We start from the raw sequence: 16,112 nt of genomic DNA on the forward strand, positions 1-16,112 counted from the left end.
ATGATTTATCTTGGGGATACTATATATATCTATATATTTTTTTATTTAATGATTAAACTGATTAGTTCCTTGATGAGTCCTCTTACCTATAAAACACTTGCGTCAAATATTTAGCATTTACGCTTTAAAAAAACATCAAAACAAATGCAGATTATTTTTGTCTTGATTATTAACCACCATCATTATTGAAGCTCTGAACATATAGCTTCATTCATATTTGATTGATTAAAACCCACTACAGATATGAAGAAAATATCTCATAGAAACCCTGTCCTCAATCTAATTTTACCTCCACAGTACTGAGCAGACAAAAAAAACATGGCAGACAACCTACAGGGTATTACAGGGGCTTACAGGCTTGTTGCCATGACAACAGAAGAGCCCTCTCGCTCTCTCTCTTTCTCTCTCTCTCTCTTTCTCTCTCTTTCTCTCTCGCTCTGTCTCTCCTTAATACTCGCACACAACTACACACACACTCACACACACACACTCTCTGTCTGTCTCTGTTGTGCACACTCACACACTAAAGCACACATACTATACGTACAGTATTACAGTGGGATTTGCCTTGCTTTGAGATCCGGGCTAAGGAAAAATATAGGAAACAAGGAGCGTGGGGACACTCCACATCTGTTTTGGATGGTGAGTGCCTGCTGACCGGTTATTATTTGTTTACATGCTGCATCCTTTTGAAAAAATCTGCTTAAAAAATATACATTTTGGCAGCCACCGTTTGTTCATTCTTGCTGCATGAGACAAATGCCTATAATGTATATTGTCTAGCTGCCGCGTCCTTTTTCTTTTTTTTTAAATTTGGGTGGGAGCTGTCATCGTAATGGTAATTCATGGCTGGGTAGCCATGGTGAAGTCAATTTCCCCCTCCCTCTGCCACTGCTGAATGCATTAGTCTAATGAGATGTCTGCAGCCTGTGTACCGAGCAGCAGCAGCAGCAGCAGTGTGTTAACCAAAAAGGAGACGAGGAAATAGCCACAAACAGAAAGAGCAGCATGGCGTTGCCTTCATTGTTAGGGATTTAGCTTTAAAGTCATCTAGGCTCCTGGGATTTAAAACAAAAAGGGCTTGGCTCTTGGGCTTTCACAATAGAAGACAGCAGGTAATAGACACCCCCTCTCTCTCGGATTTATTAGTGTGTTAGCAGTGCAGGATGGAGGTGCTGTTTCCTCCACAGATCATGCATGGCTGCCTTTTGTGTTGTTTCCTTATTATGGTGCTCTGCTAAATGCTGCTCCTCTTACCGCATCGCACAGCTGAGTGTTCTGCAGTCTTTCACTATGTAGATGTTGCTGTTTTTCAGCTTTGCCAAGCCATTCTGCTTCCTCTGTGTCGGCTTTAAAATGATGCTAATGCTGCTCTCTAACGTATAGTTGCTATGCAGGAGGATTGCTGTGCAAGGGGAGTGCATGTTTCTATGCATTTCTACAGCTTGAGCTCAGTGGTTGTTTCCTTTGTCTCCAGCTCCAAATGAGTGTACCTGCTGCAACGGCACAGAAATCAGACGTTAACAACAGTGACATGCAATCAGCTGCAGTGGCTCCCTCCTTCCTCCCCAGCCAGTCGGGGAAGATACCAGGCAGGAAGAGAGGGAGACCCCCGCTCCGCAATGTCGCCAAGATGGATTTTCCGAACCGTTACCCGGAGTCGCTCCCTCCACTCAAAGTGCCCAAAAAGAGGGGGAGAAAGCCAGGCTTCAAGGTCAGCCACAAGAGGGGGGAACTGGGGGATGAGCTGTACGGCCGTGTGTGAGTTTGTGTGCATGTGTGTGTGGATGCAGTGTGTTTAAAAATGCATGTGTGTACACAGAAAGACAGAGACGCACCGGCTTCATTCCCTTGACATTTAGTGGGGCCCCAGTGTAACACGGAGATACTTAACATATGCAAGGCTTTGTTTTGCAATTATATGGAACTATTTTAGTCAAGAGGGGAAGTTGTTAATCAAACATACAACAGATAACCCAATTGTGTGGCCTGATTACTCCACCATCCCCCTCCTTGCACCATTTACTAAATAAATGATAGGGCTGAAATAAACAACGCAATAACTTCTTCCTCTGCAGCTCAAACCCAGGATGGTGATGACTCCGTTGGCTATCTCTCCACCGAGTAGCACCCCTGAGCCCGATATGAGCTCCATTCCTCAGGATGCCGCCACCATCCCCCACTCTGCCACGCCCCAGGTGCTTACAGGTAAAACCTCTAAACATCTCGTCGGCTGAATGAACGCAGTCTGGATTTGCTTCAAAGACACATCATGGTGTAGGTATCTCTTCTCCATCCCTTCTCCGACCCCAATGCGGTCTGCGCCTGTGTTCTCTCTCCATCAGTCTGCATTTACATCAACAAGCAGGCCAATATGGGCTCCAACCTGGACAGGAAGAAGATCCAGCAGCTCCCTGATCACTTCGGACCCGACAGGCCCTCTGTGGTGCTGCAGCAGGCGGTCCAAGGCTGCATCGACAGCGCCTTCCAGCAGAAAACAGTGTTCACTCTCCTCACACAGGGCTACGGGGGAGAAAAAATATCAGGTGTTGTAAAAAGACCTCCTCAGGTGTTGCTTTCTATTTGTTCAATAAGCTTATTTCCCACCACTTTAACAGCGGTTTCACTGCAGAACCATGGCAGTGGGAAAGCAGCTCAATGATTTACTCTGTGGCTCTAAAACGGGAATTTTTGTTTTCTCCTGTTTTTCTTCTCCAGCCACGTTCGACGGGAAGCAGCACCTTCTCAGCCTCCCCGTGGTGAACAGCATCGACTACGTGCTCCGTTTCCTGAAGAAGCTCTGCCGCAGCTTGCACTGCGAAAACCTCTTCAGCGATCAGCCCATTACCCAACACAGCCTGGGCTCCTACCAGTCAGATGGTAGCTTGGAATCCCTCCACTCGAGGCTGCTATTCTGATACAAACCGATCCTCTGAGTTCATTCTGCCTCTCATCTTTTCCGTAGCTGAAACATCCATGGCCGAGGACTACCATTTAGACCAGTCCGACGGCAAGCGCTACTCCGTCGACCCGGGAGATTCTGCTTTCAGCTCCATCAGCTCGTCCTACTCGCCAAAGTCCTCTTACGGGTTTCGTTCGTCGCAGCAGTTCTCCAACGGATCGGCCTCCATGAGCATGTGCAGGCAGTCGTCCACCAGCCCAAGCACCTTCCCAGAGAGCAACAGGACAGGTGAGAGGTCATGGAAAGACAAAACCGAGAGTCTTTATCTTATTTCTCCGAGGACTTTATTCATTTCCATCATTCTTTCAGGCATTTATAATGCAGCTTCAGAGTCCCAGGAGTCCAAAGCTCCATCCAATAAGGACCCGACCACCTGGTGTGTCGACGACGTCGTCTGGTTCATCAGGGATGCGGACCCCCAGTCTCTCGGGCCTCACTCAGATGTCTTTAGGAAACATGTATGTTTGTTCGCCATTGTGTTCATGTCAGGACAAATTGTTTCACTGCTGATTTAGCGGACGTTGAAGTCGAAACCGACACACCAACCTCTTGTTTCTGCTTCCCTCAGGAGATCGATGGGAATGCTTTGTTACTGCTGAAGAGCGACATGATCATGAAGTACCTCGGACTGAAGCTGGGGCCGGCCTTGAAGCTTTGCTACCACATCGACAAACTAAAGCAGAATAAGTTCTGAAAACCTTCAACACTATATAACTATACATTTGAGAAAAGGTCTTCAGGTCTGGAGTGAATGGGAAAAGAGAATGGTCCTCAGAAGAAAGATGTATCATCCATATATCTACTGTAAAAGGATAAAGCAAAAAGGTTGCGACTTTGCAGATGATTTGACTAATGCCTGAAAAATATGCTATTAATGAACGAAAGTGACACATTCAGGTATCACCCCATGGATATAACTTCATCTGTAGTCTTATAGCTGCATTTTAACTGAGTTTCAACAGAGTTGAGTATAGGTAGAGTGAATGATAGCTTCTCCAACGAGCGGTTTAGGAAACATCCACCAGGTTGCTGTTGTTTTAGGTAATTTTGTATTTCTTTCAGAGCGAGACGCTGAAAAAATATGTTTAGCAAGTTTTTTTACCCTAACTTATCCCTCCTTAAACCTGCAATAACTGAGTTTATTTTACACTTAAGAGCAGCAAAAACAAGTTGTGAAAACATCACAGGTTTATATGGCTAACCTTTAGCCGATAGGTGCTTATATACACAACAACAGTTGTGCAGCAACTCTATGGCTGCTTTTTACAAGTGCTTCATGCCACTCGATGAATGTAAATCCAAATGCAACCCTTTTTTCGTTCAATTTTGGTCTTCATCAACTCCAGAGCAAACTATCTGGCTCATGAGTTGCTTGTCGTGTTGTCTGCTGTTTGGTGCTGATCTTTAGAGCTTTCTCAGAAAACAGACTGTCAGATTAGTGGGAATGAATCAAAATACTAAAAGTTGAGGCTAGACAGGCAAGAAATGACCTGCCGTTGAGCTCTGTGAAGCCGAGAGGAACTGCAGATCCAGGTCTGTTTTACGTTGACTGTTACATAATAATATTGAAGCCCCTTTGTTAAAGGTTTGAAAAACCGAGAGACTCTCAGAAACTATGGCGTCGAGGAAACACCTCAAACCCTTCTCTCTTCCCAGTGGCTGGCAGACCTTTGATCTCCAGACATGAAGTCCACTTGGGACCATCTTGGTACATTTTGATGAAGATTTCCATGACGTCATGTAGTGATAATCACAAATTCACCCTCCTCTTCTCCTGCGTTCTTACTCTACTTTTGGCCCAAATTGCGAGGAAATTTATGAACGCATCCGTTAACATATTGTAATCGGTAAGAAGAAAGTGTTTGTCTCATGAATCTTCATATATATGTATATGTAATTGTATATATACATATACATATATACACATATATAATATAATCTCACTATAGAATGTCATGTCTACCAAGTTGACAACATACCGTATCTATAACTGCGAGAAACATTGCATTAAATACAACATTGCTTTATGATTGAGGGAAAATTATTTGAATACTATTTTTGACATTACTGTGTAAAAAAAAAGTAATATTCCCATTGAATTCTTTTTAATTATAATGTTAATATAAAAATCCCACTAACCAAAACAAAGCATATCCTTCACACAGTAGAAAGACTAGCTCTCTTGGTAGTTGATATAGAGAAAAGTGAGAGCATTGTGAATGTTATATATTTATGTTTCAATATGCAAGATTGTTACATGACAATTATCTCCACAGGCTCTTCATGTATACTCAATGCTTTTTTTAATGCATACATTTCTACGTTTCTATGTTTCTATGTTGATACAGAAGCTATCCAAACACATAAAAAACTTAAATGTTACACTGATTGAATCTAAACGTCAATGTAAATGGGTATATTACATAGTATTGCTTTTGTATGCCACTTTTGGTGTACGGTATGCATCCTTTTTTAATCAATTAACCTTTTTAAGTGAATGCTGCTGTACATATATGACATGTAAGCCATGCCTAGTGAGATCAAGCTGAGGTGTTTTATTTTGAAAATCACTATGAATAAGAGTTTAGAACACTGAGCGGGTCAGTACTCTATGCTGGTGCTAAAGTTATCTACGTATTTAACTGTTTGCTTTTGTGTTTGTGAGATGTAAAGGAAATCATATGTGTATACTGTACTGTGAACATTAAATTAAGAAATCATATAATCAGAGATTTGCGTGATACTTTTGTATGTCCGCCCACTCCACTCTTAGTATACTAGAGTATTCTACTCCAACAGAATCCAGCTGAGATGGAGGTTAAATTCTTGTTTTTATACCTACATTTAAATAGATCCAGAATTGGATTTGGGTCCACACGTCTGAGAATTATTTTGGCTGGGAGCCTCATCTGTGCTTCAGCACATGATTTGACAAAGGTGACCTAAATCTGTGGGTCCCAAACCGGTGTCCTCCAGGGGACCTTAACAAGCTTCTCAAGGTCTCCTCATAAATCAGGAACGGATTCACTTCTTTACAGTTTTAGTTACGAGCACCATCAGCACCAACATGAATGCATACGTTCATCAGCACTTAACTGCAAACCTTCAGGGGGCATTGGACCAAGGCAGATCTATTTAGAGGCCTTCTACAAAGCATACTGAGAGTAATTAATTACACTCTGGATCCAATTAAATCTCTTGCATTTAACTGTTGAAATATTGTCAGTGTTAAAACCGAGTGTCTAAAGGGAAAGTATATTTATAGTGTTTGTGCGTGTCATTTAGTGCAAATTCTGTGTAAATTCACTGAAGCAAGCCGGTGAGTCTCCCACATGAAAACAGTTGGACTTTGCTCTTGACCTTGTTTGTAACTTTATTGTTACATTGTAGACTATTTATTTCTGTTATGTTTTGATATCGATATTTCTCTCGTGGCACGGTGAGCCTTTTACTACACTGCGTGCCAGCGCTACACTCCATAACTTGCTTAGCTGATTTATTTTACTTCTCTAAAACGCTCCATTAATGCTAATGATAGAAATGGCCAAAACTGCAGCAATGAAAAGAGTTTGAAGGACCGTTTTCATGTTGAGCAATTACCTGAGCTCGGTAACCTTTTGTTACTTAAGCCGTGTTTGGGTTGTGAGCTGTTAGCATTGAGTTAGCTCACATTAGCTAATGCCAAAACACGGCTTGACAAGCAGCTCAACGTGTTAATTTCTATGTTCCCAGACCACCCAGCATGACCTATTGCATTATTTCCATTGTTTCCTTCTTTTTTTGAATAGCATATACAAGATTTGTGTCATCTCTTCTGTTGATCTCGCATCTCCTGCCTCCTTCATCAAAAGGCCAGAAAGAAAACCCCAAAACAAGCTCAACACACGTCGCCATGTTTTTGTGCTGCCGTTTATATAACAAGTGTGAGTTGAAAGTTGATATAATATATCTAACTGCTTATTACATTAAGTATACAAGTATAGATTTATCTGTTTCATTCAAACTACAGGAGCCGCCACACTACATTCCTGGAGAAAGTTGATGCCCTTCATCATTGTGGACCGGAAACCTATTGCTCTGAGAGGGGGGGCTGCTTTTAAGGTGCTGTTCTTCATCATACACGAACAACATGCTTATATAATTGTTTGTACTGTTGACACACTGTATTTTGATGAACATTTGAATGCATACTGTGTAGAGGATCAAAGTACAATTAACATGTTCTGATTTGTATTGACCATGCTTCCATCCAAGAGCTCCAGTTTGTGTGAACTTGTTTAAATCCATAATAAATTCTATGAACTTTTTAGACCTTAGGGATGGGAAAATAGCCTAAACATACAGATTGTAGGGCGGTTAGCTGTATGAATAGCATGTGTTGTGATCAAAATGAATAAATGCTGAACGGACAAAGGACATCGCGGATCGAAAGGTTAAAATGAAAAGTATTTAATAAAAGAAAGGGTGTTGTGGTAAAAAGAACATCTCAGCTGAAGAGCCGCTGGTCTTTGCAACCAACAGGCCCCAGGTCAGTCCTTTGACCCCCATAGTGACTGTTGCCTCCACCAGCGAACTCTAGAACAATGGTTGCCTACAGGTATTCATACAGATCCGTAAAGGTGTGAAAGTTAGGGTCCACACCTTTGGTAGTGGTCTTCTGCTGAGTTAACTGTAACTCGGATTTCAAATGTCTCTCAGTCAATACCAGTTGTGCTATTAATTATTTCATGCATTCCAGTTGATTACATTACATTAAATACAATTATAGCTGTACATTGATATTCTTCTATTGATTACAGTTTCAAAATTACAGTGGTTTTACAATATTGTCATTACTTTATTGATTACACAGTTTCAGGATCATGGCTGTATTCTGGTGTACACTATAGGTATTTTATTAATTTATGAACCGGGTCGTCAGTTTATTTCTAATATCCTACACTCTAAAAAATGTGACCAATGGTAACGTAAAAAAATTGTGGCAACAAAGTGACAATTAATATAATTGATTAGAATTTACTTACTCAACATTTAAGCAAATATTATTGAAAGAAATAATTAAATCTAAAATATTTTTACAAGGAAAAATGATTCATGTCTACTAAGAAAATCATCATAATAAATTTATATTTACTTAATTTTTGGGTAAAATTTATTTATAATTACTAAATATTTGGGTGAATATGATTTACATTTACTAAATATTTAATTGAAACTGATTTACAGTTTGGAATTGATTTATATTTACTTAATATTCTGGTGTAATTGATTTACAGGTACTGAATATTTGGGTGGAATTGATTTATATTTACTTCATATTCGGGTGTAATTGATTAGCAGTTAGTGAATATTTGGATGGAATTGATTTAGTTACTGAATATTTGGGTGGAATTGAATTATATTTACTTAATATTCTGATGTAATTGATTTACAGTAACTGAATATTTGGGTGGAATTGATTCATATTTACTTCATATTTGGGTGTAATTGATTAGCAGTTACTGAATATTTGAGTGAAATTGAGTGTTTTAATTAAATAAAATTTGATTTACTGAATAAAATAAGTTATATCAACTCACATTTTAGCACATTGTTAGTTAATTCAACACATTGCCATTGCCCTTCTGGACTTAAATTAATTGTCTAAATCTATTCAGTACAATTACGTGTCACTTTGTTGCCACAATTTTTCTATGTCTAATTCACTCAATACATTTTTGTGTAACAGTAAACTTAACAAACACATCATCATACATAAGTACAGCAGGTTAAACTTTATTTGTGAAAATTTCTATAAATACATACAGGAAAAGCTGCATTAAATGAGCATGGTTTATATACATTTGAACAACACAAATCAAGCAGCATTAACACTAGATAGCAACACTAAAACTGAACTCCGGGAAAGAGCCAAACCTAAACTTCTCAATGTGAATCTTAAAAATATAATTAAAATGCATTGAACAAACAGTAACCACATTGGAGAGTTCTAACAGTAACAACAATCCCATTTTTTTCTCCAAGGGTCAAAGGTTTGAACAGTCCAGCTCCAAGAAAACTTGGAACTTGCGGGACTAACGTTAAGTTACTAAGGCCGGTGAACTTGTGATAGTCAGCAAGACACCGGCCACAGCGTGCACAAAACACATCAACACACTGTAGCTTAATATACCGTCAGGTTTCTTGGTTAGTTTCTTTCACTGACTATTCTCCAGAAATTTAACGTTGGCGTTTACAGTTAGTTTCACTAACCATTAAAGCCACCTGGTCAAACCTGGCTGCTTTTAACAGCTTGTCGTGTTAAAGTTACTTACTAAACGACGTGCAGGGATATTCATATAACTCATATTCCTCATTAACTTACTTTACTAACCTTTGGAAGCAAGAATGTTTGTTTCTACTTTTGCAAACATCACCCGTAATGCGTCTCTCTGTGTGCCGCTGCTTCTTAGCTAAAGCTAACCAAGCTAGCTAGCTAACGACATGACAACATAAAACCACTAACGTTAGCTTAATGACTTAAATACATTTACAGCGCAGTAAAGTTGGCATGTTTGTTAACTTCACAGCGACTGTGGGTGAGTGGGGAGCACGGTCGTCCTCCAATCAGAGGGTTGTTGGTTCGATCCCAGGCCCGGCTAACCCGCATGTCGTTGTGTCCTTGAGCAAGACACTTAACCCAACATTGCTCCTGTAGCTGCGACTACAGTGTGTGAATGTTAGTTACTGATGGCAGGAGTCACTGTGTGTGGTTCTCCTGTCATCAGTGTATGAATGGGTGTGAATGGGTGAATGATGTCATGTAAGCGCTTTGAGTGGTCAGAAGACTAGAAAAGCGCAATACAAGTACAGTCCATTTACCATTTACAGAAGAGCAAAATAATGTTAAACTGCTTCAACAACGTGGTTATAATGCATTCGTTCAGTAACAATAATTACAGAGGTGTTACCTTCAGGAGAACAGCATCCCTTGTGGAGCGGATGTCCACGTGGTTCAAAATGCGTGGGACGGAGATGTCACTCAATTGAAAACACTAAATGAGTACAATTCATCATTTTCCTGCATATTCAAATTCATCATTTTCCTGCATATTAAACTTTACTCATAAAATATGATTAAAGTCTACTCAGTGATTCACAGCTGATTTTACTCAAGCAAATTTAAGTAGCATGTAATTAATAAATATGCAGCATTTATTAAATTCAGCTCAATGTAATTCAAAACTGTACTTAATCTTTTTTATTATGTAACGATTACTATTATTTATGTAGTAGATATTAATGAACGCTAATCCCAGTTTTTACAGTGTTAAAAATGATCAATTGAACTAGAATGTCGTTTAGTCAAAATCTTCTGGGTTGAGCAGTATTGAAATCATAACCCTTCAGACAGTGAACACGAATGGGCCCCCGGTTGGTTCTCCATCCATGTTTTTTTAGTAAACAAATGATTCTTGACTGATATATTTCACCCTCAGGTTTTAACGAATCTGTACGTGATCCAATTCGTGATACAGGGGATTATTTGATCAGGGGCCGAGATGCCCTTAAAACATTTTTTGTATTTCCTGTTGATGAAACGTCAGACTGCTTAACCTCATCACGATGAGGGATCCGGTCATAACGTGACAGGATCCAGCTGAAGCCAAAAGGAGCAGCAGAGCATCAGTGAACTTGTGAGCGGGCTGTGATGCGCACGGGTGACGCCGCGCTCCTCTTTGCAGTCGCATAAGCACAGACTGGCGTGGGATCGGTCCCTGCTGCGCCTCATCTGGAATAACGTCGGGAAAACCCAGAATTTCCATTAGCTGGTGTTTGTCATTAGAGGAGGCGAGAGTGTCGAACACAATCCCCTTCGGGCAGACGTTTCCATCGGAAAGGGGGGTTTCTGTACTTCTGCAGAAGCCGGAGCAGATTTATTCCGATAGCGAATCACCCAATATTGGCTGAAATAAGGTAAGGAGGGATTTTCTGCCAATGTATTAGATTTCTCATTTGCATAGATGCGGCAAAAGGCGAAGGGTTTCGGTTATTGTATCACGCATTGTGTTTCATATTTTCGTTGTGTGTTTTAATGAATTGAATCGAGCACAGACAGCTGGAAGACGGGCACCTGCGCATCACTTAAAATAAAAGCCATTGCGTCTCGACTGGATCAGAAATAAGACAGGGAGGGATCATTTGGCGAGTTACAAAAAAAAAAATGGCATGATGATTTGCGCCAGTAAGTGGCTTCTGTGCGCTTCTAACGCAGCTCTGCGGCGGCATCGAGGGAGCTGCCCTGCGTGTTAAAAATAGGTCTGTTTGGTTATGAAATTTTGACATGTTTTTCGTCCCGATGCGCGTGCACAGATGTCATTAGGAGCAGGCCAGCGGGATCTAATCTGGAAGGGAAAAAAAACATCTCTCACTGCGTCGTTTCCATCGGAATGCAGCAGCGTCTCCTCTCTGCCGCCAAGGAGGCTGTTAGCTTTAATAGCATCAAGTCCGATGTCATTCGCTTCGGCCTCCTTTGGGGCAGAACAAGTCATTGATACCTGTGGCATGTGCGATATGCTGCGGACGTCGCTGCAAAACGCCGCAGTTACGCGATGGTTTTCTGCGCTCAACGCTCCGTGGAACCATTTCGATTTGGCATCTTCCTATAAAAAATAAAAAAAATCTTCCTCCTCAAGGTCATTCACTGTAGCCCGGTGTACGCGTAAAACCCCAAAGCGGTTGCTACAAATACCAAAGAGGCTCGTCGGGACCGGTTATGTGACACTGCGCCGGTGCACATTGAAGCATGTGGTTTGCGCACATTTCGGCTGCAGCGCACATTTGGGGCTGTTTGTTGTTGGAGGCCCGAGCCAATGCAGTGCTGTCTGGTGGAGGGGCCGTGCAGCCCGCCGCCGCTGCTGCTGCAGAGGTGTGTGGACCATATGTTGGTCTCAGGAGGAGGTGGTTCCCACAGAACCCCTGTGCCCTGTGTTTTATTTGAATTATGCATTCTCGGATACTTCATGTCATTTGCCACATCCTGAGTAAATATTTATTGGATCTGAGAATTCTGGTGGGCTAGTGTGTTTGCTGAAGTTGTCATGATTATTTACTGTGTACACTCCAGGGTGGATAATCCCGGCTGATTGGTCTCCGGATTGCCCACAACTGGCTTAAACACCAACATATCCGAACCATTGGATTATAAAATACACTATAGATCCAGATTACAGCAGGCCTGCAGTTCTCCTGCACGGTGTCCTCCCCCAAGTCTCTGGTTTTGCTGCAGCAGCGCCCGTGTTGCAACCAAGCGCGGGCTTTGTTGTCACTGTCGAGTTATAGAACAGTGTTTGCAGTGGAAACTTGATAGCAGCAATCGAACATGCAATGAACTGGATCAGCTCTGTGATGATCCAGGTCAGTGCTTCACGGTCCACCGACCGGCAGAGGCATTCGTGGGGGGGACAGAAATAGAACAAAAGCACGAGGGAAATATTTGCTGCCCCCCTCCACCCCCCTTCTAAAAAACATTCACACGCACACACACATTTACTCTGAGCCCGTGTTTGAATTTTTGAGTTAGTTTTCTGTGCTGTCAGCCCGAGATGTTCCAACTGCCATCGCTCAGGCATAAATAAATGCATTATTCACGTGTTCTTGCACCACAGGAACCATGGGAAAGCAGAATAGCAAGCTGACTCCCGAGGTGATGGAGGATCTGGTGAAGAACACAGAGTTTAATGAACACGAGCTGAAGCAGTGGTACAAAGGCTTCCTGAAAGACTGCCCCACTGGCAGGCTGAACCTGGACGAGTTCCAGCAGCTCTATGTCAAGGTTGGTGTGAACCGCGGCTTCTCTCCTATATCATACATGTAATTATGTCACGGCGGTTTCCCTTCATCAAACCGCTGCTACTAAGTCTTTTTAAAGCCCTGCTTAAATTATTCAACACACATCTCCCCCCCCCCACATTTGCAGTTCTTCCCTTATGGCGATGCATCAAAGTTCGCACAACACGCCTTCAGAACCTTTGATAAAAATGGAGACGGAACCATCGACTTCCGAGAGTTCATCTGCGCTCTGTCCATCACATCCCGTGGCAGCTTTGAGCAGAAACTCAACTGGGCCTTCAACATGTATGACCTGGATGGTGACGGCAAAATCACCAGAGTGGAGATGCTGGAGATAATCGAGGTGAGGGATTACGGAGACATTAAGCCCTCGCTCATCAGGGGACTGGCCATGTTCTCCCTTTTGTTTTCTCCTGCACACCTCCAACGCTTTCAGTGCTCAGGCAGTTTCATAACGACAGAAAAGCAAGTATTATATCTGGAGACACAATCAGTGTAGTAAAACTGATGTGTCGCATTGATATTGGAGTATGTTGACATCTTCTGTAGTAATAACTGTGGTGTGTACTTCTGTGCTTTTCAATATTTATTTTATTTTTATCATAAAGATTGAATAGATAAACTTCATCCGGCCCATCCGTCAACATGGCGACGGCTGAGCCAGCGGTTACCAACTAAAAGAGTGCAAACAGTGCTGACAAATCTAACAGTGCTTCCGTTATGGAGAACTGGGCGGTACGCCTCATCAAATCCTTGTGTCCTATCAGCGTTCTCAGATTTAACCGCCTTATGCGAGTAGCAGGCCGGTGGGGCAACTTTAATATGACGCTGTGAGTCATAACACACAAATATTAACATGTGCTAAGAGCAGGCATGGCCAGTCCAGCCACGTCAACAAAGCGCAGAGATAATCAAGGTAACACACGGAGGTCGAGGGACTTTGTTCTCGGGTAATTCTTTGTATTTTTAACGTAGCACCTTTAAAGTGCTCTCTGAAGCTGTCATTCAAACTAACGGCCATAACCACTAACCATTTATCTTTTATATTTAGATATTTTAAATGGGTATTTGTTACTTTGTTGATCAGCTATTATTGTTAAGCTATTATTAAGACTGCACTAAATATATCCATATATATTCTTTTTTTACAGTCTGTAGTCCTACTTTTCTTAACACAAATATGTGAAAAAAAATCATGTATTATAAATCAATTTAGAAATGAGTTATTGTTATTAGTTATTGTTATTTAGTTGAGCTTGAAGTTAAAAAGCTACACAGTATTCCTGGCTGGGAACTACTGATGAACAAATGACCCATGCAGACTTTACTGAATTACATAAGAACCAACACTACACTCTAATTTCTCACTACGCCTCCATCACCCACAGGCTATTTACAAAATGGTGGGCACTGTGATCATGATGAAGATGAACGAGGATGGTTTGACACCACAGCAGAGGGTGGACAAGATCTTCGGCAAAATGGATAAGAACAACGACGACCAGATCTCGTTGGACGAGTTCAAAGAGGCGGCAAAGAGCGACCCGTCCATCGTGCTCCTGCTGCAGTGTGACATGCAGAAGTGAGCCGCCTCCACGTCAGTAGCCCACACGCTCCGGACAGCAGCACATGTTTTAATGTCTCATTAGGTTCTCTGCCATTTCCACAGGAAAACTAAAAAAAAAAAAAAAACCTAACAACAATGCTTGGACGATTTTTCAATGAACTCGCTTCTTGTGGTTGTATGCATGAGAATGTCAAATGCTGAATAATTTTGAACATAGCTATAAGATATCATACATTTCTATTTCAAACCATGCCAATGTGATTTGTGCATAGTAACCCTATACGTTCTCATTTAACCGTAGCTTGTAAATCAGTGAAGCACTGCATTCAATTACGTTCCTGCAGTATTTAGGATCCCCCAGTGTTCACTGCTGCTACTACTGTACGCTTTACATAATAGTAACAAAACAATAACTCCTATGATAATTGTAACTGTCTCTACTATCCAGCCTTGTTGAGCTCTTGGAGAATAGAGGCTCCTGTCCGTTCCAGATGTTTTCACACGTTGGAACCAAGAAGAGTAGGTTCTTTGCATGCATATATTACTTGTCAGAAAAATATAATCTCTTACCTTTTGCATCTTTAGGTGGTTATAAAAGAGAAACCCTATGGACTTCATTTAGTATTGTTGCATGGGATGTACAGTGTGTGACCCATTGGACCATTAGTTCAACTCCAGTAATGTGGGAGCATGATTCCTTCCAATTGATACACGTTTTTGTGTGAAACCTTTTTTTTAAAAAGATATTTGGATTGTAGTTGTGGGCTGATCTCCGAGGAAGAGCAATTGTAATATGTTTTGCTTCAGTGACTTCTGGGATGAGCAGAAATAATCTAAGGAGCAGCTTTATTTTTATTATTCTATTGTACTGCTGCCACTTATTCTAGAGAAAAGAACCAAATTATAGCTTTCTTTAGGCACAGTACTCATGCATTATTCCCTACAAAGATCCAAAATTGACTTCTCATTCAGGCTGCGCATTTGATTTAGGCTAAAAATAACTGAACTCAGTACATATCAACATGTTTACAGTAAGAAAGAACCGTGCAAAATGAGTACATGAGTAGCTTTGGACCTCGCTGCTGGGAGCTCTCTCTGCAGGGACCCTGTGAGAGGGGCTCCACTTCCAATGCAGCAAAAAATAGGAAACGGGAGGGGGGAAAAAAAGACTCTCATATGTTTACTGGACACACTGCATTCCTACTTATACAACTTTTTTGTAAGGAGAAACTTTTTATTGAAAAGTCTCATCTGCTATTCTGTTTGAAACACCATTAAAGCTGCAGGACCCTCAAGAGAGGCGCTTTAACGGCTTTTGAAAGAGCGTTTCAGGGTAACACGGCAACCGGACGACAATGTTGGTTCACGTTATTGCAGAAATTCTCTTTCAACAGTTTTACTTCAACATTTCTAGGCTATGCAAGCATGGACCAAGTGTCTGCTTGTAGTCCACTTACCGTTGTGCAGGTTGCAGAAGCTTTTCACTGTTCTGTCTCTCACATAACACTCACGCTATTAAAGTCTATATTATTTATACATTTCAGTCCGGTCACTATGTCCGATTCTTTGTCTCGTAAATGTTTATATCAAATATGAAAAAATCATAATACAAGTGACTGTATTATTTTATACATGTGGCATGTGTTGCACCCAAAAATTTATTCTGTAGTGATTAAAATGAATAAACCGTCACCAGGCTTTTTCAAAAGACGCCGTCTAGCAGGTGTAATTCATGGGAAACTGAGGACCAAG

At 41.3% G+C, this 16,112-nt stretch overlaps 2 protein-coding genes across 3 annotated transcripts; both read left to right on the plus strand.

The window, feature by feature from the left end:
- The first annotated feature begins 426 nt into the window (after positions 1 to 426).
- LOC120833283 (sex comb on midleg-like protein 4) lies at positions 427 to 5,692 on the plus strand. 2 transcript variants are annotated; one of them, XM_040200275.2, is made up of 8 exons: positions 427 to 642; positions 1,478 to 1,714; positions 2,079 to 2,208; positions 2,346 to 2,546; positions 2,719 to 2,880; positions 2,966 to 3,190; positions 3,272 to 3,420; positions 3,531 to 5,692. In XM_040200275.2, exons 1-8 carry the CDS (start codon positions 640 to 642, stop codon positions 3,654 to 3,656), a joined length of 1,233 nt encoding a protein of 410 aa, XP_040056209.1. In that variant the 5' UTR covers positions 427 to 639; the 3' UTR covers positions 3,657 to 5,692. The 2 variants fall into 2 exon arrangements, with proteins under 2 accessions (XP_040056209.1, XP_077945842.1); XM_078089716.1 differs by lacking the exon at positions 427 to 642 and adding an exon at positions 867 to 1,115.
- A 4,719-nt stretch (positions 5,693 to 10,411) lies between these two features.
- On the plus strand, positions 10,412 to 16,070 carry vsnl1b (visinin-like 1b). Its single transcript, XM_040200285.2, has 4 exons — positions 10,412 to 10,918; positions 12,610 to 12,776; positions 12,921 to 13,136; positions 14,182 to 16,070. The coding sequence occupies exons 2-4, from the start codon at positions 12,615 to 12,617 to the stop codon at positions 14,377 to 14,379; spliced, it is 576 nt and encodes a 191-aa protein (XP_040056219.1). The 5' UTR covers positions 10,412 to 10,918; positions 12,610 to 12,614; the 3' UTR covers positions 14,380 to 16,070.
- Positions 16,071 to 16,112: the final 42 nt, after the last annotated feature.

This window comes from Gasterosteus aculeatus, chromosome 15, assembly GCF_964276395.1.
Source record: "Gasterosteus aculeatus chromosome 15, fGasAcu3.hap1.1, whole genome shotgun sequence".
Classification (NCBI taxonomy): Eukaryota; Metazoa; Chordata; class Actinopteri; order Perciformes; family Gasterosteidae; genus Gasterosteus; species Gasterosteus aculeatus.